Source organism: Sceloporus undulatus, chromosome 5 (genome assembly GCF_019175285.1).
Source record: "Sceloporus undulatus isolate JIND9_A2432 ecotype Alabama chromosome 5, SceUnd_v1.1, whole genome shotgun sequence".
Taxonomy (NCBI): Eukaryota; Metazoa; Chordata; class Lepidosauria; order Squamata; family Phrynosomatidae; genus Sceloporus; species Sceloporus undulatus.
In genome coordinates, this window is record NC_056526.1 from 42,427,662 (window position 1) to 42,452,600 (window position 24,939).

Here is a 24,939-nt window from a genome sequence, read left to right on the forward strand (position 1 = left end):
CGAAGTGAATGCAGAAGACAATTTAGGAGAGACCTCCCACATCAAAACCTGCATAGATAAAACCTGCTCCCTTTCAAACAAAGGCGCGGTACACATGGCATTAGCATGCTGTGCTGGCGCTGTACTAGGATTAAGGGACTGCGCAGCAACCGCACGGTCCCCTGCACTTAACTTTTAAAGCCACCCCTGCAGCTTTAAAAGAACCCACTTTTTGCAGGTTCTTTTTCCTTCGTGGTTTGGCGGATGCGGCTTCCCTGTGGAGGAAAAAACAACGACAATGCTCCAGACATCTAGGAAGGTATGTACTGGGCCAAAGCTTCATGAGCATACCCACACAAGCTTAATGCTGCAGTCACTCAGAACAGGTAAACCCCAGCTTCAGGCACTGAGCTGCTCTTTTGGATCATGGTTGTAATTCTCAAATGCTGCAGCATAACCACAACACTGTATAAAGCAAATTTAAATCCCATTCTGCGCTAGTGGATTCTGACATCTTTACAAAAATAACCAAGAAGACTCATTTAGTCCAGGGTTGGCCATCATGTGGCCCTCCAGAGGTTGCTGAATGGCAACACCCAGTTTAGTTTCCTTAGCATGCATTGTACATGGTGAGGCATGCAGGGAGTTGCAACACAGCAATACTTGGAAATCCATGTGATTCCCACCTAGACATGGGACGGTGGTGGAGTCAAGCTCAGGTCTGTACCCCTGTACTTAATTTTTGCTGTTAGGTAACTGTGAAGACTTCTGGACTCAAGCCTTAATTAAGAAACCCATGACAATAATACTCTGCTGAATAGCTGTCTGTTCCATTTGCCACAGAATATGGTGATGTATTTTAAATCTGTAAATCAATCCTGAAGTACAGAAATGGATGTTTATGTCACCACCACAGTGATACAGTGAGAGCCGGTGTGATGTGGTGGTTTAACTAGGATGGTGGGAGACAAGAGTTCAAGTCACTGCTTGGCCATGTTAACCCACTGGGTGACCTTGGGCAAGTCATACTCTCTCTGCCTGAGAGGAACTAAAAGGCAAACCCCCTATGAACAAATTCTGCCAAGGAAACCCCAAGATAGATTTGCCTTCGGGTCACCATAAATCAGAAATGACTTGAAGGAACACAACAACAGTGGTTAAGACACATGAGAATACCTTGTTACTGTACATGTTAAAGAAAATTAGTTCCAGGCACAACCATGCCTCTGCATCCCAATTCTTGCCCCATTTATAAATGTTGTACCCATGACTTACAGTACTCAGAAGTAAGTGACACTGAATTCACTGAGGCTTATTCCCAGATAAGTATGCAGAGGGCTATAATCTCATTAAACTAGCCCACCTGATTCAACTAAGGGAATCTGTACATATCAGTAGGTTTTCATACTGAAGGAAGAACCCTGTACATAAACTGTGTATGATTACCTGATTACCAGATGGAATCACCTGGTGCTGCATACCATTTATCCTCACTGTGATGTTTTCCATGCAATATGGAATACATATTAATGTAAACTGTTACCCGTATCCAGCTTCAACCAGTCAGCCATTATCATCTTTTAAAGAGCAACTAAACCAGGTTTGAGATATGTGCTTGACTATTTATTTCAGCTTTAGTCAACAGTAACTAACACCAACTTGTGATTTTTGTTTTATGCAAAAGTTCCATTCATTGAGGATTAATTTCAACTTCATCTGCAATGTATATTCAAGCTACAGTTTGATACTAACATACAGATCTTTTGCAAAAGAGTGAAACTCCATCCCCAATACTTGACAGTGCAGTTTTTGACTCCCACATAAACATTAATTATGAAGGAGGTACGGCAAACATTTTAAATATACATATTGCCTGAAATACTGCTTTAACAAGTACAAGTTTATACAAACATACACATGCAATTTTAAGCACCCTAGCTTGAGAGTGCACAATTTGATGTGCAGATATTTAGAACAGTTGTTTTCCTTCCAAAGTTATATTACAAGAGCATGTGATGCAAGTGAAAGCATTGATGCAACAAAGAATTTATTATAGAGTTAGCAATGAGGTAACACGTGATATTAAGATAATAATCACATAGGCAGCTTATTTGAAAGGCATTTCAATTGTGCTGACAAATATAAATCATATTATCTGAAGGCTGCTCTCACACTGCAGACCTAAGCATATTTTCTAGAATTCTATATTGTATTCTTCTCCTGCAGGAAGGTTTAGGTAGTGCATTTTACATAGGCAATCCACCAGTCTACAGTGTTGTACAACTTCTATTCATTCCAGAAAGGCCAATATGAAGAGTTACACAGTATCAGCACACATGAAATTATATGATCTAAATTATTAAATCATATCATAGTTTTGTTTGCTTAAATCCAACTCATATCATCACAGGCCTGTACATAGCTGAGATTAACAACACACATCTTGCAATATAACTGACAGGCCACATCTTGGGCTAAGGCACAAAGGTGACAATGCTTAAGGCCAAGATCTGTAGTGTTGCTATTGACTTGGTTTCACTGAAAGCTCAGTGGATATGTAGACATTAAAAAATGCTAAAGCCAATCAGCAATCTCTGCTGAGGGGCACTCACAGGCTGATCGCTCTGTTAATATAACATATCTCTGCCATTTAGAAATATTTGATAAATAATTTTAATTAGTTACCAATAAATAAGTTATCCAAAGCTATCCCTATTGACAATGGTATTTAAACAACAACACTAAGGCCATTCCCATACCCACTGGGGTGGGGGGGAAACTGAATCGATATATGTGAGCATTTCATTTGCAGAGAGCTTGGAAAAGCTAATTTTGGACTACGTATAACTTCCAGAATTTCCAAGTGATCATGGCCATTCAGGCTAAGATGTTTTCCAAGCTGTAGTCCAAACAATTCACTTTTCAAAGCTCTGCTAATATTTCATAATAAATATGTCTCCCAAGCATCAATTGCTAATACAGTATGGAGAACTAATACTTAGCTTTCCTCCCAGTATAGAAAATATAATCTCGCTCATGTGATTCATTCAGGAATATTTGCGATGTGAAATATGAACAAACATTTTATGAAGACTTTATCATCTCAGATAAATATGGGAAAGTACCCCAAAACCTGAAACTTATCAATATATTACTGCATTCTGGGGAAGTGTTTTTAAATGACTATCAGAACATATCAAATTGTATTGTTTAAAGGCATTTCATTTGCAATGTCATTATTTAATGTTAGCTTTCTCTTAAATGAAGTCAACTATTGGAAATCACCAGGTAACCTCTTGTTTTATTTTCTAAGCTTCTTATTTCCAGACATAACAAAATAGTTGTCATCTTTCTTCTTCAATGTGGGATCCTTTAATCCAACAGGCATTCCATTAGTATTGACAGTATCAGCCTTTACTTTTAAAAGAGGTTTCTTAGCAGCCAGATCAAAGTTTTTATCATTCTTCCGGGCGGCTTTAGTTGGAGGTTGACTTTTGGTGGCAGCTTGCATTGTCTTTTTTCTGGTCTCGGCTATAGTAGATTTTTGGGGAAGACGTACAACAGATAATGGAGTACGCTCAGAATGTTTGGACACACTGGATCCCACCAGAGGTTTTGCTCTGCTGGTTTGGGCCTGTAAATTCTTGCTTGAGGAATGATTGATAGCAGATGGAGATGTGTTTTTATTCCTTGATCCTAATGCAGATGCCAGTTGTGTTGATTTACCTGCTATAAGCGAGGAGGTAGAACCCAACTGTTTGCCAACAGCTGCAGTTTTGATATTTTTGGCCTGTTTAGTTTCTGGTGTGCCTCTGGCTGAGCAAAACTGTGCTGATAACATTTGGGAAGTAGTAGTTTTGGAAACTGTTTTTGCTGATGTTGCAAAAGACTGTTGAGAACATGTTGGTTTAGAACCACAAGGAGTTCTGTTAGTTGGCCGTGTAGACTTAGCTGAGGTTTTTGAAAGAGGTTTAGATTTGGCTGTGGCACTGAGCTGTGCACTGCTCTTTGGAGAATCAAGCATCTCTTCAGAGGCCACCCTTTTTTTTGTCCCAGGCAACTCAAAAAGCTTATTTGTTGAACAAGAAGGGGCAGGATGCAACATGACTGAAGAATATTGGGGACGTGTAAGTTGGACTGGTGACAAGATATGTTTCTGAAGATATTCTGAAGATGTTACAGCAGTTCTATGTAAGGGTGGTGCAGAACCTTTATTCACAGGTTGTACAGATTTGGACATGGGCAATAATTGATGAGAAGGAGGTGCTAATTTTTTTGAAGCAGCAGTTGAGGATTTGGAAGATGGACATGCATTATTCACTGAGGAACTTTTCAACTTCAGTTGGCCAGAAGCACACTGGCTTCTAGAAGGTGTTTGCATTGTTGCTTTGGGGGAAGAAAGTGCAGGTGATTGTATGGACTTTGTTACTGCCTGCTTCCTATTAGCTACACGAGCTGAAGATGGAGTAGAAGGCTTTGAATTTTGTTTCCGATATGTATCAACAGCAGACATGGGGTTCATGACTGGAGGCTGGGGAGTTCTAGAAGATGAATCAGGAACTGTCTCACTGGATGCACCTTTTTGAAATGCCAAGATTTTTTGCTCTAAAGTTGCGAACTGCAGCACTCGGCAAGGATCATACTTGAGCAAAAAGCCCTGAAGGGTATCCCAGCCCCCACCAACACGTACCATCACATGCTTGCCATGTAACATCTAGGCGTAGAGAAGAAAAAAAGAACAGGGGCAGAATATCTGGTTAGAATGTGGTATACTTTCCTACAGTAAGCATTTAATGCATATCTGATTGCCTTTAATGCCTTTTCCTTCTTTGGAGTGAGACACGTTGAGCATTACTCTTTATCTGCTCTTCCCAGAAATTATACATCCAAAAAACAAAACAAAACAAAACAAAACAAAACAAAAACCAACCACTTTATAAGAGGAGACCAAGAGAAGATCAGGTTTGTTAAGATGCAAACCTCTACAACAGCAGGTTGACAGAATTACTGCCCTGGCATTACTGAGAAAGGGACATTCTTCCAAACAGGTGATAAGCCTGGGAAGATATAATCACCAGGTTGATTAATGTCTTAGTGGCACAGCATCAACATATATGGGGATGAGATTATGTTCAGGCTGAACAATATCACCAGTGATAAGGGTCAGATCAAAAACATTTTGAGAAATTGCACTTACTCGTATGAAGAGTATCTTGTCTCCTAACCTATAACGTCCTTCAGATAAATATTCAATTGAAAACCTATGAGAGCAGCTGCAAGGAGGATCTTCAGCAATGTGTTTAACCTATAGTTATAAGGATTGCATGTTAACTTTTTCAAGATTTTTAAAAGACAAATTAAATATAAACTTATTTTTTTATCACAGAATGCCAAAAAGAAAAACTGTATCATAGAAATCCAAAATGATACCCATTTCAATATAACAATCTCTTTCTTCTTCCTCAAAACTCTCAAGCAGTTAATACACTCATATAAGTATAGAGGAAATAAAGAACACTTTAGTAATTTCCACTGTGATTTATATTTACAACAGCATGCATTTTTTTCTTCCTGTATTGTGATCTAATTTCCCTTGCCTTGAGTAAACAGTCATAAGACTGCCATGTTATGCTGCAATCCTAAGCATATACTTCAACTGGTTAAATTTTATTGAAATCAAGGAGTTTTACATTTAGTTCAGTTGGGCTCTAAAATCTATGTCTGAAGCCTGGCTGAAGATTAAGGCTGTGGACTATACCATTTTGGGAAACTATGATAAAATACTAATATAAAACAAAACTGATTTTAGAAGTTTCAGGAAACTGAACAAAATAACTAAGCTATCTTTTATTAACATTCTTCCATCAAAAATGCCAACCACATCTAAAAGTCATAGAATCAAGTAGTTTTGTAGGACATCTACTTCAGAATCTTGCTTGATAAAGGAAATCTAAAGCAAATATAACAAGCTAAATACCCATTTACAAGATTCTCAATATAATAATATTGTAATGTTTTTGAGGTAAGCACATTTTTCATGAAAAAATACCAAATTATAAAAAAGGGTTGAAAACTGCACAAAAACTCTTATAATTTTGTTCTTGTAGGCAACAATAAAATAGGTAAGGTTTCATATCCCTAACTAATATTGATTATGACTAGAGCAGCAAATGGACTGGTTTGGACAATAATTCACAACAAGTGTCAGGTTTCCAAGGTTCCCCTTGATCCCATTCTCCAATAAGACTAAATAGGACAAAGTGTACATGACACTTACTGCTTCATGCAGTTCTTCATGTTGACAACATGATTTGGGAGTGACAACAGGAGCTACAGGATCAGAGGACATCAATAAGGTTTCTTCCAATTCAATTTCCTTCTCCAGTTTTACTAAAACAGGAGGTTCGACTCCATATCTGTAGAACAGAAATCGAGAGAAGAGAGAAAATATACAGTGGTACCTCGGGATACGAATTACCCAGCTTACGAATTTTTCGGGATACGAAAAAATCCCATAGGGATTTATTGTTTCGGCTTACGAAGGTTTTTTCGGGTTACGAAAAAACCCCGGCGCTGTTTTAAATGGAGCCGCGGCAGAGCCGCGGCTTTTTCTCCATTAGCGCCTATGGCAATTCGGGTTACGAAGGTTTTTCAGGTTACGAAATTAGCCGCGGAACGAATTAATTTCGTAACCCGAGGTACCACTGTATTGCATTAAATTAAGAAGAGTGTGTGTGTATATGGCCACACACATATCCACAGATATGTGATAATACAGTGTGCTATAAATTATTTGGAGCATAAGCTGGCTCCCCAAGAAATCTTTTGTCAAACAATTTGAAAAGGTGCAAACAAGTATTCCTTGGAGATCAATTCTGCACTAGCAGTACAGGTCTTTTTTAAGAAACAGTTTTATATACAGTGGGCCCTCTCCTTACGCGGGGAGATCTGTTGCAACCCCCCCCCCCCGCATAAGGGAAAATCCACATATGTTCGCGCCCCATAGGAAACAATGGGGCACATGCACGTGGCGGTGGCGCCATGGATGTGTGCGCCATTGTTTAGATTGTCATGCAACTTCCACATAAGCAGGAAGCTGCATATAGTGTGCTCATGTATGGCAAAGGCACAGTGTATGGACACATTAGTGATTTAAACTTCAATGGAAGCATTGGTGACTCATAAAGCAACAGCAGTGGCAGACCTTTCCACCACTATTTGAAAAAGAGGTCTACACAGAGACAGGGAGGTGCTCTGTATTCCATGGCTCCTAGGATGCCCACTCATGACTGTACTATAGGATCGTACCTCAACTCTGTTGAAGCAAATTTCAGAAAATCTTTTAAATGTTCACAACATATTGAAAGCATCTGCCTAAGACTGCAATGAATACACACCTTGAGACAATGCGTCCAATTTCCAGTAAACAAAGATATACTTGTCTTGGATCTTTGTGCAGAACTGCAAGAAAATAAGAATACATAAGAAAAAGAGGTGTTAACTTGAGGCAACACACACAACAATAGCTTTGGGTCAGTGGAGCTTTTCAAAGCTAAATGCATTTGGGATGGCAGACAATTTCCAAGCTTCATAGCGCTGCAACACCCATACAGACATGTAACCCTGTACTAGTAAGATCTGACACACATTGTTCTTTATGTGTAATCCCATTTGCAACAGAACATTCTCCAACCCTAAGTTATAATATGATAGCTCCCATCATCATGAAAATTTATCAGCGTTCACATAAACTTGTCAAAAAAAAAATAATAATAAAAAAAAAAAAAAAAAGGAAAAAGCAAACTCCACCAATTTTGTGTGCTTTTGCTTCAAATCTCTAGGACACAGAGGAAAGGAACCTGTAGGGCTAATGAAAGGTAGCTCCTGTTACCGTCCAACCAGCATGATTAATGGTCAGAGACAATGGGAATTATTCTTCAACAAGTTCTGGATCACCGGATGTTCCCCAGCCTTATGGAGATACCTTTATTAAAATCATATTTGCTCTGAAGTTTGCGACTTATTCCCATTCCTGGTGCCAGAGAACCGGGGGGGGGGGGGATCAGTGGTATAGATATGCAACAGATCGTCATTTCGTTCAATGGCATTTCCTAATGGAACGTATTTTATTATACTCTTTCCTACTCTAAAGTAGAAAGAGAAAAAATGTTTACATGAAAAGGAGGTAGAGTGAAAAGCAACTCTCTCTGTTCACACAAGTAGAGCAGAGTCAGAGCATTCCTGCCCTCCTCTTTGTCTCAAAATATTCGTAGATATAATTACAAGTTTATAAAGTCTGAATACAGCCTGCACACATGGTCAATGGTCAAGACTTTCTCTAGGACTGCATGAAACACATTCCATTTTAGGTGCATAGCCCATATCATGAAGCAGGGGACACAGGGTGCAGAAGCACTTTCCTCAATGCATATGGGTCAACGTCTAATTTAGGCCAGTGTTTTCCACACAGTCACTCAGAGCAAGTTCATTACTGCACAGGAATTTCAGTCCTGTTGTTCAAAATTCAAGTATTCACTGGACAACATTGTTAAAGCACTTGCATTGTTCAGATGCAAATAAGTTGTGTGTGGAGTCATAGCTCTGTGCCCACACATGGGAATCCAATGCCCAAGCACAAAGCCCTCCTTATTTCTCTCCTCCAGCCAAAAGTGCTAGCAAAAGGGCACTGAAAGCTGAGAGGAATTCAGCTCTTTTGTTGAGGCTCACTGCCAAGAACATACAAAGCATCCATTTATGCCAGCAACTGTAAGACAGCAACTCCATATAGTCAGCAGTCTTCTGAATACTTTCAGCTACATCTAAAACAAGATACAATATTGTGCATGTTTTGTGACTAAATCCAAGGGAAATTTATTCTAAGTCTAAATTTCATAAATTTCATTTATATAAAAAAGTAAAACAAGTAAATAATAACAAAAATGTAATTAGGATTGAAGACATATGCTTCTTCTAAATATAGTGAGATTAAACTGAATATAAAATACAAATAATTGTCAGTCAGAAGCTGACTAAAGTTCAAAATCGGAGTTTGTGTTAAGCATTTCACAAGTATATAGTCCTGGGTGTGTGTTTGTTTTTAAACATACAAACCAAATATGTAAAGTATCATGTTTCAACAAGCATAAGGATTGCACAGTTTAAGCAGTACTTCTTGTTCAGGGTTGGGACTTACATGAGTGTGCATTTATTTAAAATAAGACAATGTCAAAATTTTAATTAACAAGACAATTATATTGAAGTCAGCAAGGGATGAAATGTTGAAGTTCTTTGAAGAGAATAACTGTGAATTCGTTAGACCATTTGTATTTCCATAGCCATTTAAAAAGGAACTATACAGGGGGATAGAATCCAAGACTCATGTTTTTATTGCAGTGTAGAAATAACCAACAAATCATCAATGCAGACACAAGAGTGCTGAATCTGGCTGTGTAATTCAGCAGTCATGCATACACTGTTATAAGTACTTTTTGTAATATAGCAATCACTGATGCCCTATTTGCCCAGGTACACTGGCATTTAATGGGAAGGAAATGATAAATTAAATGCATCTGATTCTTGCAAGTCACTTTATAAAGTCTGTAGATCAAATCAGTAAAACATGTACATCTCTTGAAGAGAATTTAAAAACCCTGCACCAATGCAGCACCTTCTTTTCATCAAAGTAACGGAATCAGGAACATAGACCCCTCTTATGCAAACACACATCATCATCATGCTATAGCCAGAAATAGAATTTTTCACCCAGGAAAAAAGGTGTACAGAACATTTGTAACAAGCTAGGAGAATGGTTGCATACACATTACTTAAATAAATATAACAACTTTCCCCAATCTGATTGGAATTTTCTAGATGTTTTGAACGACATATCCTATAAGTGCTAACCAGCATAGTCAATGGTCATTCATAGTCCAAAACACCAGAGGGCATCTCATTGTTTCTTGTGCTACAGGGCATCCTGCAAGGGATCTAAATGACAAATGCAAAGAAGTAGTTTGTTCTAAGACTAAACAAAAATACTGGTTCTCTTTCCGTTAGTATATTCTCTTAGCACATGTAAGTTGTTACACTATCCTCCTTCAGCATCATCTTTCCTAAAAATGTTGTGCACCATGTGTTTTATTAAATGTGCTTTGCAAAGGAATCATAAGAATAAATCAATTCAAATACTGTGAAGTCGAAGGCTTTCATGGCCGGCATCCATACTTTTTGTGGGTTTTTCAGATGATATGGCTGTGCTCTGAAATAATTTATTCCTGACGTTTTGCCTGCAACTGTGGCTGGCATCTTCAGAGGTTGGTGGCATGAAAGTGAGTGGGGTATATACATTGTGTAACCCCTGGCTGGAAGTGATTTACATGTTAATCTCTGTGTTGGTTTGTTGTTGAATGACAAGGCCTCAGGATAGGAGGATATGTGGGAGTGTCTATTTAATTAGCAATCCATTTCTCACCTTTTAAAAATAGAATTCATGAAAAATTCATAGCCTTTTTGGGATTTTGTGTTTAAATTCTTCAGTCTTAATTGCCTATGTGTATGTGTGAAAACAATCAGCAGTATCTGTTGTATTAGATCCCCTTCCCCACTGCCATTCCCTTCTCTTCTGTGTCATGTCTTTTTAGATTGTAAACCTGAGAACAAGGAACTATCAAATTGGCTGTGTGATATCATCAGCAATAATATAATTACCTAAGCCTTCAGATTCAAAGAGGTAAGTCTCATCCACTCCAATGCATCTACACCAGTTCAGAAAGTTCGCTGTGTTATCTCTGGCAAAGAAGGATCCTGAAGGAGCATCTTTCTTACAGGGGACTTTTTTCAAAGGGAAATTCTGAGAAGAGGAAAATGGGAGAGTAAAGTTTATTTGTAACAACTAGAAAATCTGCAAAATTCTTATACCAGGGACAGTCAGGATCGCCGATGCTAGTGGGGCAATGAATGCACTCCAGATTTGAGTTTGAACTTATAGTTGCTATCCAAGGTGTAGAGTCTATTTCAAGGATAGGACTAGGCACTTTCTTCAACAACTGGAGTACACCTGGAGTAGATTCACCACAAGAGTGACATAAAAGCCACCAACCACAACTTCATCATCAAAATGCCCTTACAATTTACTTTTTTTTTTTTAAATGGGGGTTTTCCACTGGGGGTGTGTGAAGTTGTCTTCTGATCAGATGAAAGGCCCTTCAAAATATTTTCCAAAATAGATAATACTACAAAAGAAACTGTTCTTTGCTATACATGTAACAGTAGTGATTTAAGTGGTTTTGACTGGCCATACCAAGGACTCAGTTGAGACAGGGATAAATAGACCATGCTCCAATGTTTGTGGAGGTTAGCCTTTGGTTGTCAGAAATGCTTCCCTCAAATTGGAGTATAATCCATAACTGTATGACTTGCTACTTGCAATGCTGAAAACATGCTTTGAAAGGCTGTTCAAAAAAATATTGTTCCAGCAAAAGTTGAGAAAAGAAATAACAGGACATCACATGGAAAAACCAGAACATGCCTTAAGGTTATACAGAACCTACAGAACACTGCTCCACTAATCTAAAAGTAGTACAAGTTTGTCAGGAGACTTAACATATGACCCATTGGCATTTCCAATTAATTTCAGTTCATATAACATTTGAGAATATTAAGATCAGTGGATTTTTTTCATACCTCCTTCCAGATTAGCTTTTCTTTTTCCTGGGAATATACCAGATGGTCTTGCTTGCACCCTTTCTACTGGTTGTACAATCCTAGCCACCACACACGTTGCTAAAACAACACTTCTACAGCATAATCGAACACATGACTACAGAGACTTTCCACAGGTGGGGAAATTTGGGAGTTACTTCCCAGGTAAATGGGCACAGAATTGCAGCCTCAGTCTCTTAATAACTCTGGTCAAACAGTTGGAGGCTCTATGGCATTATTTTCTGACATAGTCCTGCACTGTTTACTAGTAACCTGACCTTCAGCTATCTCTTTTCCAACCAGGCTGCATCTGCATACATAGCCCCTCTCCAAAAATAATGCAGTTTGACACTGCTTTAATTGCCATGGCTCCCTCCTATGGAATCCATGGGTTTGTAGTTTTTTGGTGGTACCAGAGATCTCAGAGAGAAGGCTAAATATCTCACAAAACCACAAATCCCAGAATTTCATAGCATTGAGCTATGGCAGTTAAAGTGCAGTCAAACTGCATTATCTAAAAATAAGAACTGTAACTGGGGTAAGTTGAGCCCAATAGTTCTCAATCAATTTTGGGGAAAGGGTGGGATATAAATACATATTATAACAACAACAACCTGCAGTAGATCAGCACTAGGTTTTAATTCAAACTTTAAAGGAACTATTCAAACTGCTGACATCTATTTGGGAGATATGTTCAGCATACTGGATAGTTCCTTTAAAATTCAAAGCTAAAATCTGGAACAGATTCACCACCCCACATAGATGGAAGCCATGCAATGCCAGGGTAAAACTGTCACAGTCTGAATCAAGTGGAGAAGGAGAGGGGCTATGTATGCTGTCTTGAGCTTGCTGGAGGAAAGGCACACTATAACTATAACTACTCAATCAATAAATATAAACAAATAAAGATAAAAACTACAGTAACATCAGTGCTGGAAGACACTCTCAGTGCGTATGCAAAGAACAATGGGACACCATTTATTGCTTAGTAACACTCTCAGGTAGATTTTGGAAAGCTATTTTCAAAATGAATTATAATGACATGCTAAAGCCATTTCTAACTAAGCAGTGGTACCTACCACTGCAGTTATGAACACCTTCAATGTGTCATTATTTTAAAAAGCTCTGCTCTGAGGCTTTCACTTAACTGCCTCACACAATGGAAATGGAATATGAACATATACAGCTGGTTATACTTAATTGTGGATAACACAAAGGCTCTTTCTGATGTTGTCACAATTGTGTTTAGCAGGCTAAACAAGTATTATTATTATTAACCTTTATTTATAAAGCGCTGTAAATTTAAATTTAAAGTACATTCAGTTCACATATTGCTGTCTCTGTGTGAACATTGGCAGGCATTAATCTGTAGGTAATATAACTTTTACGTTTAAAATATTATGATTAACACATCACTTACACTTAAGTCATTTGGGTTACAGCTTTTTTTAACTGCACTTTGAATGACTCCAATCAACAAGCACAGTAATACACCATTATCAAGATCTTCCAACAGTTCTTCTGCTGTCAGTTCTACCCCTGTAAAAGAGACACATTCTTCATTTGCATAGGAAAGACAAAGACTCAGAGTGACAATACAGACATGCATAAGTATGGCTGCATCATAAATTCACCAAGACATAACCGACCCAACCCTTTCTTTGTCTGTCTTTCCTCCATTCAAATCAGTCCTTCAAACTCCCCTCCCAGCTCACTTCAAATACTTTTTGCAAACAGTGCAGATAATCAGAAAGAACTTGCATAGGGCTGAATGAACCACGGGGAGGCCAAAACTCAGTGATACATTTTTCACACTTGACAGGTTAGAAATAAAGTCTCACAGATGTCATTCACACTATTCAGTTTGTTTAGATTTTTATTAGTGGACTGATTAAATATGGAATAGATGGAAACTCTGTCAGACAGATCTATAATTGGCTGCAAAACTGTGCTCAAAGAGGCATCATCAGGGGCTGCACTTCAAATGGGAAGGAGGTCTTGAGTGGAATGCCTCAGGGTTCTGTCCTAGGGCTATTACTCTTCAACATTTTTATCAATGACTTAGATGATAGGATGGAGGAAATCTGTATCAAGTCTGCAGATTATATAAAACTGGGAGGACTAACACTGGAATACAAGAACAAATTCAAAATTGGGAAGAAAATTGGGAAGAAATTAATAAAATGAAATATAGTAGGGACAAATGCAAAATTCTACATTTTGGCCACAAAAACCAAATGGACAGGTATAATATGGAGGATACATGGCTCAGCAGTGCTACATGTGAAAAGGACCTTTAGATCATTGTTGAATGTAAGTTGAATATAAACCAGCAATGTGATGTTGCAGCAAAGAAGATGAATGGTATTTTAACCTGCATTAGTATAAGCATAATTTCCAAGCTGAAGGAAGTAATAGTCCGACTATATTCTACACTGCAGGCCTTATCTGGAGTACTGCATTCAGTTCCGGGCACCTCGTTTTAAGAAAGACATAAACAAGTTCAGGGAAAGGCAACAAGAATAATAAGAGGTATGGAGTACAAAACATATGAGGAAAAGTTAGAGGAGTAGGACATGTTCTGCTGGGTGATGAGAAGACTGAGGGGTGATATGACTACACTCTTGAAATACCTAAGGGTTGCCACAGGGAGGAGGGAGCCGGCCTTTTCTCTGCTGCCCTAGAGGGTAAGATAAGATCTAATGGTCTGAAGTTATAGGACAGCAGATTTCAATTGAATATTAGAAGGAACTTCTTGACAGAAAGAGCAGTTCAACAATGGAAGCAACTGCCTTCATAGGTGGTGAGATCTTCTTCTCTGGGCATCTTTACAAAGAGGCTGGACAGCTACCTGCTGGTGATACTTTAGCAGGAGATCCTACGCTAAGTAGGGGGTTTGGCCTTGATGGCCCATGTGGCTACTTCCAACTTATGATTCTAAGAATGCAATCTGTTTTTGATTACAATAGTGATAATTAGATATTAACTTTGGGACCAAAAACTAGCCTGACTAATCACTGATTAAAAAAAAGACTGTGTACATAAGATTAATTTTAAAAAATAATAATAGAAATACATTATTGTGTATTATTAGCTGAAGCATGGAACATTTATTTTCTTGGATCACTATTCCAACAGCCAAGCTAGCTAGGGATTCTGGGCCCTCCACTCCAAAAAAGTAACTTTCCAAACTGTGATCTTAGCAGTCATTAATACTTTAGAGACAGAAAAGATACAAGGAAACAAAACAGGAATGATCAGGAACTAACACCTGCAGGGTTTTTTTGTACAATAGTGTATATGTTAGTATGAACTCTGTTCATTATGCTGAACTTTAGTTAATGGTAGTTAGAGGGATGGTTCTTTCAAAGAGAAAAATATATATGGCTGCTTTACCCAACAAGCCAGATAGCCAGATGGCAAGGTCTTCCTGCATAGGAACTAAAGTTGCTTCATGTCGGACAGATATCCACTGGTCATAGAGTAGAACATCTGCTAAGCCAGGTCCATGCCTTGGGGTAAGTGGACTTCGTGGACTTAAAGGGAGATCTTCTCCAAACCATACCTATAAGGAATACCAACAACAGAATGAGATTACTTGACCACACTCTTGATATCTTCATGAGGATGCAAGTTATAACTGAACATTATTGCTAACCATTATGAACCCATTCTGAAAATGATGAAAAGTGTTTTAAGTCAGTCATATCACTATACTGCATGCTACCCAACTGATTCACAATTATTTTAGAGTAGCTTCCCGATTAGTCAGTGAGTTTGTTTTTCTGTATAGGCTGCCATAATCATGGGTTCTGGATTCCAGGCCCACCTTTGGAAAATTGCAGCTTTGAGCTTTCATTAACACACACATTATGAATGTGTGAAATGTATGTTTATAATTGTGGCACACTAAGTCAATGTATGTATTTATCATCTTCAGAACACATTGCCAGACTTATGTATGAGGCAGAGAAAATTCAAAGACTTTTATTTGGCCTACCTGAACAGTGTGCTGCATGTCCGTTATCTCCCTAGGAAAAAAAAAACAAGAGACAATTTCTTTTTTTATTGGAGTCATCTACAAGTTTACACATTAAAAACTGGTGTGTGAAAACACAATATAGATATGCCATCTTTTATAGTCAAAGCATTCAGCATGCACACTAGACAGAAACCTACAGTTTATAGGCCTCAAGGCAATTTTTTAAGCTTGTCAGCTCTAGTCATAATTTTGTCCTGTGTAAGCTTCAAAATGTGATGTCAAAAGTGCAAACAAATGAGAATACAGAAAACTAATTAAAAGGGCCATAAAATGGCATATTTCTCTCCCCTCCTGCCCAATACACAGACTTTACAAGTTCATATGGAATACTTTCCAATACATACTTAGCTTTGTTGACATCCTGGAACACACTGAAGAGTAAGAATATGATAGCCTGGGAATGTCTTTTTGTCCCAACTAACTAAAAGCATTTCTTAGTCATTACAAGCTACCAGGTAAGTGTCTATCTACAAGCTAAACATACACAGTGGACCCATTTAGAATGGATTTGTTTTGTTTTATAAGCCAGAATGCTGTCAGAAATTTGATCCTGGAAATAATTTATGGCAACACTAAAGAAAGACCATTACTTGTTTTCCCCCACAATCATGAGCTAGAAATGCAAATCCTATTTTATAGCTATCATTTTGTTCAAATAGTTTACAAAAGAGGTCTTTTTTATTTTAATTCCTCTTCCCAAAAAGCTGTTTTTCAATAATAACAGCAACAGCAATCTCTTTTCTGTATTAAGGGTACTAAAATCCTACATCTTCAGTATAAGGAAAGGTTTAACATGTTCCCTGATTGTTAGTTACACATGTCCTTTTCCTAATACTATTTCTCTTCTCCACAGTACACAATAAGGCAGCATATAAACAGGCAAATACTAATGAATGTATTATTCTTCTCACAAGTTGGTCCAAGGGAATAAATTTCTTTTAGCATAAAAAGCCCTTTGTCTAAATTACAAGCCAAAGTAAGAAGCTCCATTGACTTTTTTAGAAAGGAAAATATGGCTAGAACAGCTAGCAAAGAAGCTGCTCTCATTAAAATAAGGAGCTCCACACAATTGAAGAAGAGCCTTAAATGCCAAATGCCACAATATGAACAAAAGACAGTCTAATTTGGAGGATATGTTCAGAATCTGAACAAAGCGAAAGATTCACAAAGTAAGTATTAGAAGAATGTCCATTATCTTCATTTTTTCACACATGCTTCACAAAGCTTATCGTTGAAGAGAAAGCTATTCATCTGAATGAAAGTGAGATTATTTGAGAACATTACATCTGCCACAGAAGTATATTTAAATATATTAATAAAGTTTGTGATAAATTGAAATTGAATTTCTGCTATTTTAGGTACAGAAGAAAATCAGCATGCGATTTATAGTCTACAGCAAAGCCTTTGACTGCATGAAAAACTATGGAACACTCTTAAAAACATGGGAATGCCATTGCATTTGATAGTGCAGATGAAAAATCTGTATTCAGGACAAAAGGCTACTGTTAGACAGAATATGGAGAAATAGAATGGTTCCCAGTTGGCAAAGGGGTCATGCAGGAATCAACCTATTTGTTCAACGTACACAGAAAATATTATACAAAGAGCAGATTTGGACTCAGAAGGAATAAGAGTGAAAATAGGAGGAAGAAATGTCAACAATCTAAGATATGCAGATGACACTACCATACTACTATTGGAAAAATCATAGACTTGGAACAATTACTAAGTAAGGTCAAGGAAGCAAGTGCAAAAGCAGGCATACTACTGAACATAAAAATAAACAAAAATAATGACCATGGAAGATCTACATAAATTCAAGCTAGATAATGAGGGAATCAAGATATCCATACCTCGGATCAAACATTGACCACCATGGAGACTGTAGTTAATAAATAAGAAGAGGACTAGAAATGGAAAGGGCAGCCATGAAAGAACTAGACAAGATACAAAAATGTAAAGATATACAACTCAGCACTAAAGTTAGAATAGTCCAAGCCATTATATTCCCCATCACCATACACAGATGTGAGAGCTGGACAATGAAAACCAACAGAAAGAAAACAATTTCATTTGAGATGGGCTGCTGGAGAAGAGTGCTGAGCATACCATGGACAGCCCAAAAGACAAACAAATAGGTCTTTGAAAATATTAACCCTGAACTCTCTTTGGAAACCAAGATGGCGAAACTGAGACTGATGTATTCTGGCCATATCATGAGAAGGCATGGCCCATTAGAAAAGATAATAATGCTAGGGAATGTACAAGATAGCAGCAAGAGAAGAAGACCATGCCAGATGGATGCAATCCATCAAGGATGTCATGGGCCTCAATTTGCAGGACCTAAGCAGAGCAGTGGAGGGTAGGGAGACTTGGTGATGTCTCATCCACAGGGCCACCATGAGTCAGGCTAATTTGAGGGCAGTTAACACCAGCAACAGATGCTTTAACTTTCGCTAAACCATTAGACTGGCAAGATAAACATTCACACTCTATTATTTAATTATCCAAAGAAATTACTGTTTTGATTACACATGAACATATATAGATCTGACAAGCAAGAAATGTAGTTTTGGAAATAATATATATACAACAGGGGAACCCTAAAGAGGAGCCAGTGGACTGACCTTTCTTTTTGAGGTTTTCGCCTCCAACAAAGGTAAAACATTTTTCTTCTTCTACTGGATTTGCATGTTTTACCTCTACACCACCTAAAATTTTCTTGATGCAAACATATGAAGACTTCTTAAGAAATTCAGTGCTCTCCATCTAACAAAGGAGCTGTAGCTTCACAAGGATGGAGACATATTGGCTTGCAAAAGAAGTGTATTCCTTGTGCTGCAAATGGATGTTAAAATTGCTTGGACTTTGAGAATCTCCCAGTCACTACACGGCCAAAAAGAGGAGATACCAACCTGCAAGAGACACCCCTCCATACCATCTGAACTGAGAACATTAACAGCAAAATGCAGGCCTATGACTAACATAATTTTTTCTCCTCTACGGTTTTTAATAGTTTGCCTCATGAAGAAACCAGTGAAGCTTTGAAAGCTTACAACATGTATATTGTTTGTTTTGGTTGGCCAATAAAGGTACCACTATTTGGTGGATTTTTGTTTGAATATATATGCAGAGTCGACATTCACTTCGTATTTATCCCTGCTTTTTGCTTTCTTGTTAATTTCTTTCTAATTATAATTTTAAATCCAATAAAAATGAAAAAAGTTGAATCCCTGCTTCTCAGCATTAATAGACCTACATACTGAGGATACATTTTACGTGTGGCCTTCCCAATCCTTCAAATCATGGCTTGTTCCTCTCCGTGGCTTAAGTGTGTTGATTTTCCTCCTTCTTAACTGTAAGATCTAAGATCCATACATAGCAATAGGGAATACAATGGCTTGTACGATTCTAACTTTTGTGCTCAGTTGTATATATCCTTGCATTTTAGGATCTTCTCTAGTTCTTTCATAGCTGTCCTTCCCATTCTTAATCTTCTTCCGATTTCCTGGCTGCAGTCTCCATTTCTATCAATGTTCTATCATTTCTATCCCCATTGCTGCTGAGGGGAAAACCTGAACAGGAATTGACCCAACTACAATGAGGAAATTATAGCAGCAAACCAAATACAGTGTCACATACAATACCTTAGTACAGCGCGCCTGCACCATATGCGGGCTCACCATATGCGGACTTGAGGTCACATGTACGGCGAGCCCTAATATGATGAATGGGCCACATGCCCTTGGAGTGCTCCATGCCGTGGGGACGCACCCCATTCAAATAAATGGGGCTCAATCTTATGAAGAATTTGCCTTACGCGGTGGAGTATGGGACAGATCCGCTGCATAAGGCAAGGGCGCACTGTATGTTTCTCCCCAGTGATAGCAAATATAATCTGTTTACGTTCTAATGTATTTGTTTTTGGATAACTCAAACAGATTCAAGGTACCACAGAATTAATTTAATCTAATTTTAAACTTTCCTATTTGATGGTATAACGGATACCAGTTATAAACCCCTATCTTCAGTGCTTCTGAGTTTTTATGATGAAAGAGAATGGGGCAACCCTATGAACTAAATTTAGTTCATTTAGAAGCAATATTTTTGCATCTTTCTGGGCCATTCTACAGTTAGACAGAGATAGTTCTTTCAACCAAAACTGGCCAGTTTTCAGCCGGATCATCAGCTGGATGTATCATTTCCTTAAACAGAACTTAAACAGGAAATGAGGTCACTCTATTTCTATTTCAAGCATGTTTTAAGATGTTCAAAAGGCTCGTGCCATGTGACACCATTTTAGATTTGACTTACTATATAAAAGAACTTCTTTTTTAGTCATTGGTAGCAAATGTCTATTTGGTGTATTAGTGAGTCAGGGCATGTCATAATGGTCTGAAAATTGTGAAAAGTACAGTGTTGGCACAGTCTGAAACTTATTTCCCATCTGATATGCTCTTTTACTCCATGTTTTGTCATAGCCTAGCTTATGCTCCTAGACACAGAATGGACAACTAACATGAGATTCTCACTTGCTAATTTACCACTACCTACGGATTTGGGGCTTTAGTAAAGTTCTGCAAGGAAGGAAGGAAAGAAGACACCTCTTGCATATCCTTTCGACCATGTTTACACAGAAACTGTAGTTTTCACTGCTGCGATGTGGAAGCCTTGATTTAGAGACCATGCATGTAAGCAAGCAATAGGACAAGAGAAAACCCAATTCTTCCAGTAATGCAACTTTCAATGTTTTCTTTTAAACTGGTTTAAACAATACTTCAGAATTAAATTACAGAATCCACCCTCGCCTAGAGCATAAAAAGATCTTTAATGTGTTTCATCACAGACAACGCTGGAAGGCATTTTTGTCCTGCTACTATTCTTAACCATCAGCAGAACACAATACACATCCCAAACATCTGCCTGGACATACCTCTTCACAATGCTAATGTCCTGTTCTGGCTTGTACTGTTCTTCTTTGTATTCTTTATCCCAAATGCACATTTGCTGATGCAACAGGTTTTGGAATTGGGTGAAAAATCATAGTTAAGATTTAGGGTTTGCTTAGATGTCTCTCATGAAACATCTTACCGTGCAACCCTGTATCTACTCAGCCATAAACCTCTTTGAATTCAATGGGATTTACTCACATACTCAGTCTGTATAGGACAGCAGATTAACAACAGCATCAGACTAACAACACGGTACTGAAGCAATATTGCCTGTCAGCTTTCACAGAGGACCCCGCAACCTAGATGATAATGGTGATGTAAAACACATTTACTCAGAAGTAAATCCAAGTGGTTTCAAAGAGACTTCCTTGAAGGAAACATCCTTACTTGAAACCCAAATCAAATACCATTCTGTTTATATTATTCAGGAAATTAAGCCACTGTATTCAAACATGGTGCTTATAGTGATAATGTATATACTTGACTCCAAGGCCCCATACAGACAGGCCAAAATAAAGCTGCTTTGGGTCACTTTGGAGGTATACTGTTTCAATAATGCATGCATCCTATGAGTCCGGAAGCTGCGCCAAAGCCACGTTCCAGTTCTAAGGACTGGAGCACAGCTCTGGCACAGCTTCCGGACTCTTAAGACACATGTAATGTTTAAACAGCATATCTCCAAAGTGACCCGAAGCAGCTTTATTTTGGCCTGTCTGTATGGGGCCTAAGTTAGTCTCATGTATATGAGATATTTGGGGCCAAAATTATGGATTTTGACATGACCTGTGGATAGGTCGAATGTAAAACTTGGAGGCTCCTTCAGTGTGTGTATGCAAGCGGCAAGAGGGAAGCAGCAATAAATATGAGGCTTCAGTATTTTGAGACAGCAAAGCATGCAGGTGGGAGAGGGACTGTTAAACCAACAGCAGTCAATCAATCACCAAGGACTATCCGCTTGGCTCAGGACAGAAAGAAACTCCATGGGGAAATCTGAAAGAGCTGCTATCACATTACCACATTGACCTGAAAATAAGTCAACCTAGGATTCTGGAGTCAGTTTTTGGGCATAAACTTTTAGACTTGTAGACAAGTATATACGGTAAATCTGGACGTACCTTTTGTAGTGACTAGTAGACTTCATGGAGAAATAAGATTCAAAAATGATATGTACATATGACTAGCAAATGTTCCATGCTGTGTAGAAAATTTTCTGTAAAATTCTCATAGATATAGACTGGTTTTGAAACACCCAATCAGGATTTATCTGGATCTCAAACTAAAATTGCAATTGATAATTTGAGAAACTTCAAATTATTACGTGTCACATATACAGGCTGAGTTATTAGTTGACTATCCTACAATCTGCTATGCAAATTCATATTCATTAAAAATGTCATGCTTTCCTAAAACCTGCAAGAAACCATCTGCAACAAGTTCTTACCTTTTCCAACTTCTCCTTCCTCAACCTACCACCCTCCAGAAATGTTGGACGGTAACTCCTACCAGAAAGCCAGTGTGGAGTAGCGGTTTGAGTCTTGGACTCGGACTCTGGAGACTACAGTTTGAATCCCGGCTCAGCCCCGGAAACCCTCTGGGTGACTTTGGGCAAATCACATGCTCTCAGTCTCAGGGGAAGACAATCACAAACCTCCTCTGAAGAAATCTTGCCAAGAAAAACCCATGATAGGGTCGCCTTAGGAACGCCAGAAGCCGGAAGGGACTTGAAGGCACACAACAACAACAACAAACTCCATCCATCCGTCATAGCTATCAAGTATGATGGCTAGAGATGGTGGGACTTTTAGTCTGACAGCTATAAGCAGCCAGTTTGGGGAAATCTACAACAAATCAGAACCTGTGCACTCAAAGGCTTGCTCCAGAAAGAAAGTAGGAATAAAAGATTAGAGTGTCACAGTAACTTCAATAGGGCCATACTGCACATTTTCACAGCAGCATAGGTCCAAAACACACTGGATAAATAATTCAGTTTGAGACCTCTTTAACTGCTTTGGCTCAATGTTAGGGAATCCTGGGAACTGTACTTTTGTGAGATATTTAGCCTCGTCTGCTAGAGAGCTGGTGTATTTTGGACCATAGTCTTCAGGTCACAGTTGACCCTAGACACTTACTTTGAGACCGCTCTCCATTACTTTAACATAAAATTGAAAATATATTAGTACATCCCAGCTTCTATTTTATATTTCTAAACAGGACGTCCTTGTAGTGCTGCAGTCCTAAAAAGCTTCCTACCTCATACTTAGTAATCATCTTGAATCAAAATTTTGGGGGAAAGTTAGGGTATAACAAAAGTGTGGCATAATGGTTTGAGTGTTGACTACGAATCTGGAAACCAGGGTTCCCAGCTCTGCCATGAAAACCACTGGATGATTTTGGGCAAGTCACATATTCTCAGCCTCAGAGGAAAGAGCTGGTAAACCTCCTCCAAACAAATCTTGCCAGGAAAACCCCACGATCGCCATAAGTTGATAATGACTTGAAGGCACACAAGAAAAAACAACAACTCAAGTTAATAATAATAGTATAATAATAATATTAGTAACAATAACAAATAATAGGCATTATTATTGTTTTCTCATAAGTAATTGCAAAAAGCATTCTTCCCCCACTCACCACAATGGAAAGGAATTGGAAGGAAAAGATAACACTCCAGCACAAAAATCCATGCTTTGGAAAACAGGGGCTGCCACCACACTGCAGAAATAAAGCAGTTTGACAGTACTTTAACTTCCATGTCTCCGTGCTATGGAATTATGGGATCTGTAGTTTGGTGGAGCACCAGAACTCTCCGATAGAGAAGTCTAAATGTCTCACAAAACTACAAACCCCAGAAATTCCATAACACTGAGCCATGGCAGTCAAAGTGGTGTCAAATTGCTTTATTTCTACAGTGTGGCAGACTGAGGAAAACACTCTTCAGGGCCAATCTGAGCCATTTGTTGCCTCAGACACACACAAGAGACACAACACTCAAGACGCTCACAAGACGCCACACACAACCCACTTGTCTCTACTCCAGCTACTAAGTCCTCAAACCTATCCAAGTTTATTCTGCCATCTTCCCATTCCTGGCAGTAAAAATACTGCAACTGCCCTTCCATGGCTTCTCAAATCTGAGGCCAGTGCGCCCTTAACTCTGCCTAAGGCCAGAATGGTTCTGGTCCCCCTAAATTAAAAGGAGAGATGCCTTAGACTGCATCCACACTGGAGAAATAACCCAGTTTGACACCGCTTTAGCAGCCATGCCATGGCACCATGCTATGAAATCCTAGGATTTTGTAATTTTGAGAGACATTCAGCCTTCTCTGTCAGAGAGCACTCTGGTGCCACAATTAACCAAAATACCCAGGATTCCACAGCACTGAATTATGGCATTTAAAGCGGCGTCAACCTACAAAAAAAATCCCAGAATTCCATAGCATGCAGCCACTGCTATTAGAGTGGTATTAAACAAGGTCATTTCTATAATATGGATGCAACCTTTGGGACCCAAACACACTATAAAAATAATCCAGTTTGAAACTGCTTTAACTGCCTTGGCTCAATGCTAGGGAATTCTGGGAACTGTAGTTTGTGAAACATTTAGCCTTCTATGTCAGAGAGAGAGCTCTGTTGCCACAATAAAGTACAAATCCAATGATTCCCAGGGCAGCTAAAGCAGTCTGAAACTGGGTTATTTTCTGCAATTGTGTTTTGGAGCCTTAGGTTTAGCCTTAGGTTTAGTCGGTTTAGTAGTAGTAGTAGTAGCAGGTTTAGTAGTAGTAGTAGTAGTAGGTTTAGTAGTAGTATTAGGTTTAGTAGGTTGCCTCATTGCACTCTGATAGTGCTGCTATTCCACTCTACCTAACTGCTCTAGGTGCCCCCTGTTGCATTGTGGGACTCGTAGTTTGCAGAGGGGCCTTTATAGCCCTCAGCCAAGGGGCTCTTAGGCCTCAATGGACTACAAGCCTCAGAATGCAACAGGAGGCAGGCAGAGCAATAAAAAGGCAGGATGGCAGCACTAGAAGAGTGCACAGTAGCGTGGTAAATAATGGGGATGGTCTATTCGGCTCCTGAGGCAATTCCGTCTCCTCGCTGCCTCCAAAGGGAGGCCAGGGAGATACTTACGGGACCAAGCCTCCCCTCACCGCCTTCGCTGCCTCAGTCTCCCCGGTCCATCTTTACCTCCGCCAGCCCCAGAGGGAAGGAGTCCTGGGCCGCCAGAGCGCCTCTCAGTCAATTCATCCCGGGGCCTCCGCCCTCCCAGTT

The 24,939-nt window shown here is 38.9% G+C and overlaps 1 protein-coding gene across 7 annotated transcripts; it reads right to left on the reverse strand.

The window, feature by feature from the left end:
- Positions 1-24,937, reverse strand: GAS2L3 (growth arrest specific 2 like 3). 7 transcript variants are annotated; one of them, XM_042467375.1, is made up of 9 exons: positions 24,856-24,896; positions 15,680-15,710; positions 15,076-15,244; positions 13,100-13,218; positions 10,687-10,828; positions 7,377-7,440; positions 6,257-6,395; positions 5,177-5,284; positions 2-4,693 (listed from the first exon to the last, which is right to left on the reverse strand). In XM_042467375.1, exons 2-9 carry the CDS (start codon positions 15,695-15,697, stop codon positions 3,281-3,283), a joined length of 2,172 nt encoding a protein of 723 aa, XP_042323309.1. In that variant the 5' UTR covers positions 15,698-15,710; positions 24,856-24,896; the 3' UTR covers positions 2-3,280. The 7 variants fall into 7 exon arrangements, with proteins under 7 accessions (XP_042323311.1, XP_042323309.1, XP_042323310.1 ...); XM_042467376.1 differs by lacking the exon at positions 24,856-24,896 and adding an exon at positions 23,305-23,340; XM_042467372.1 differs by lacking the exon at positions 24,856-24,896 and adding an exon at positions 18,349-21,185.
- Between the last annotated feature and the right edge of the window lie 2 nt (positions 24,938-24,939).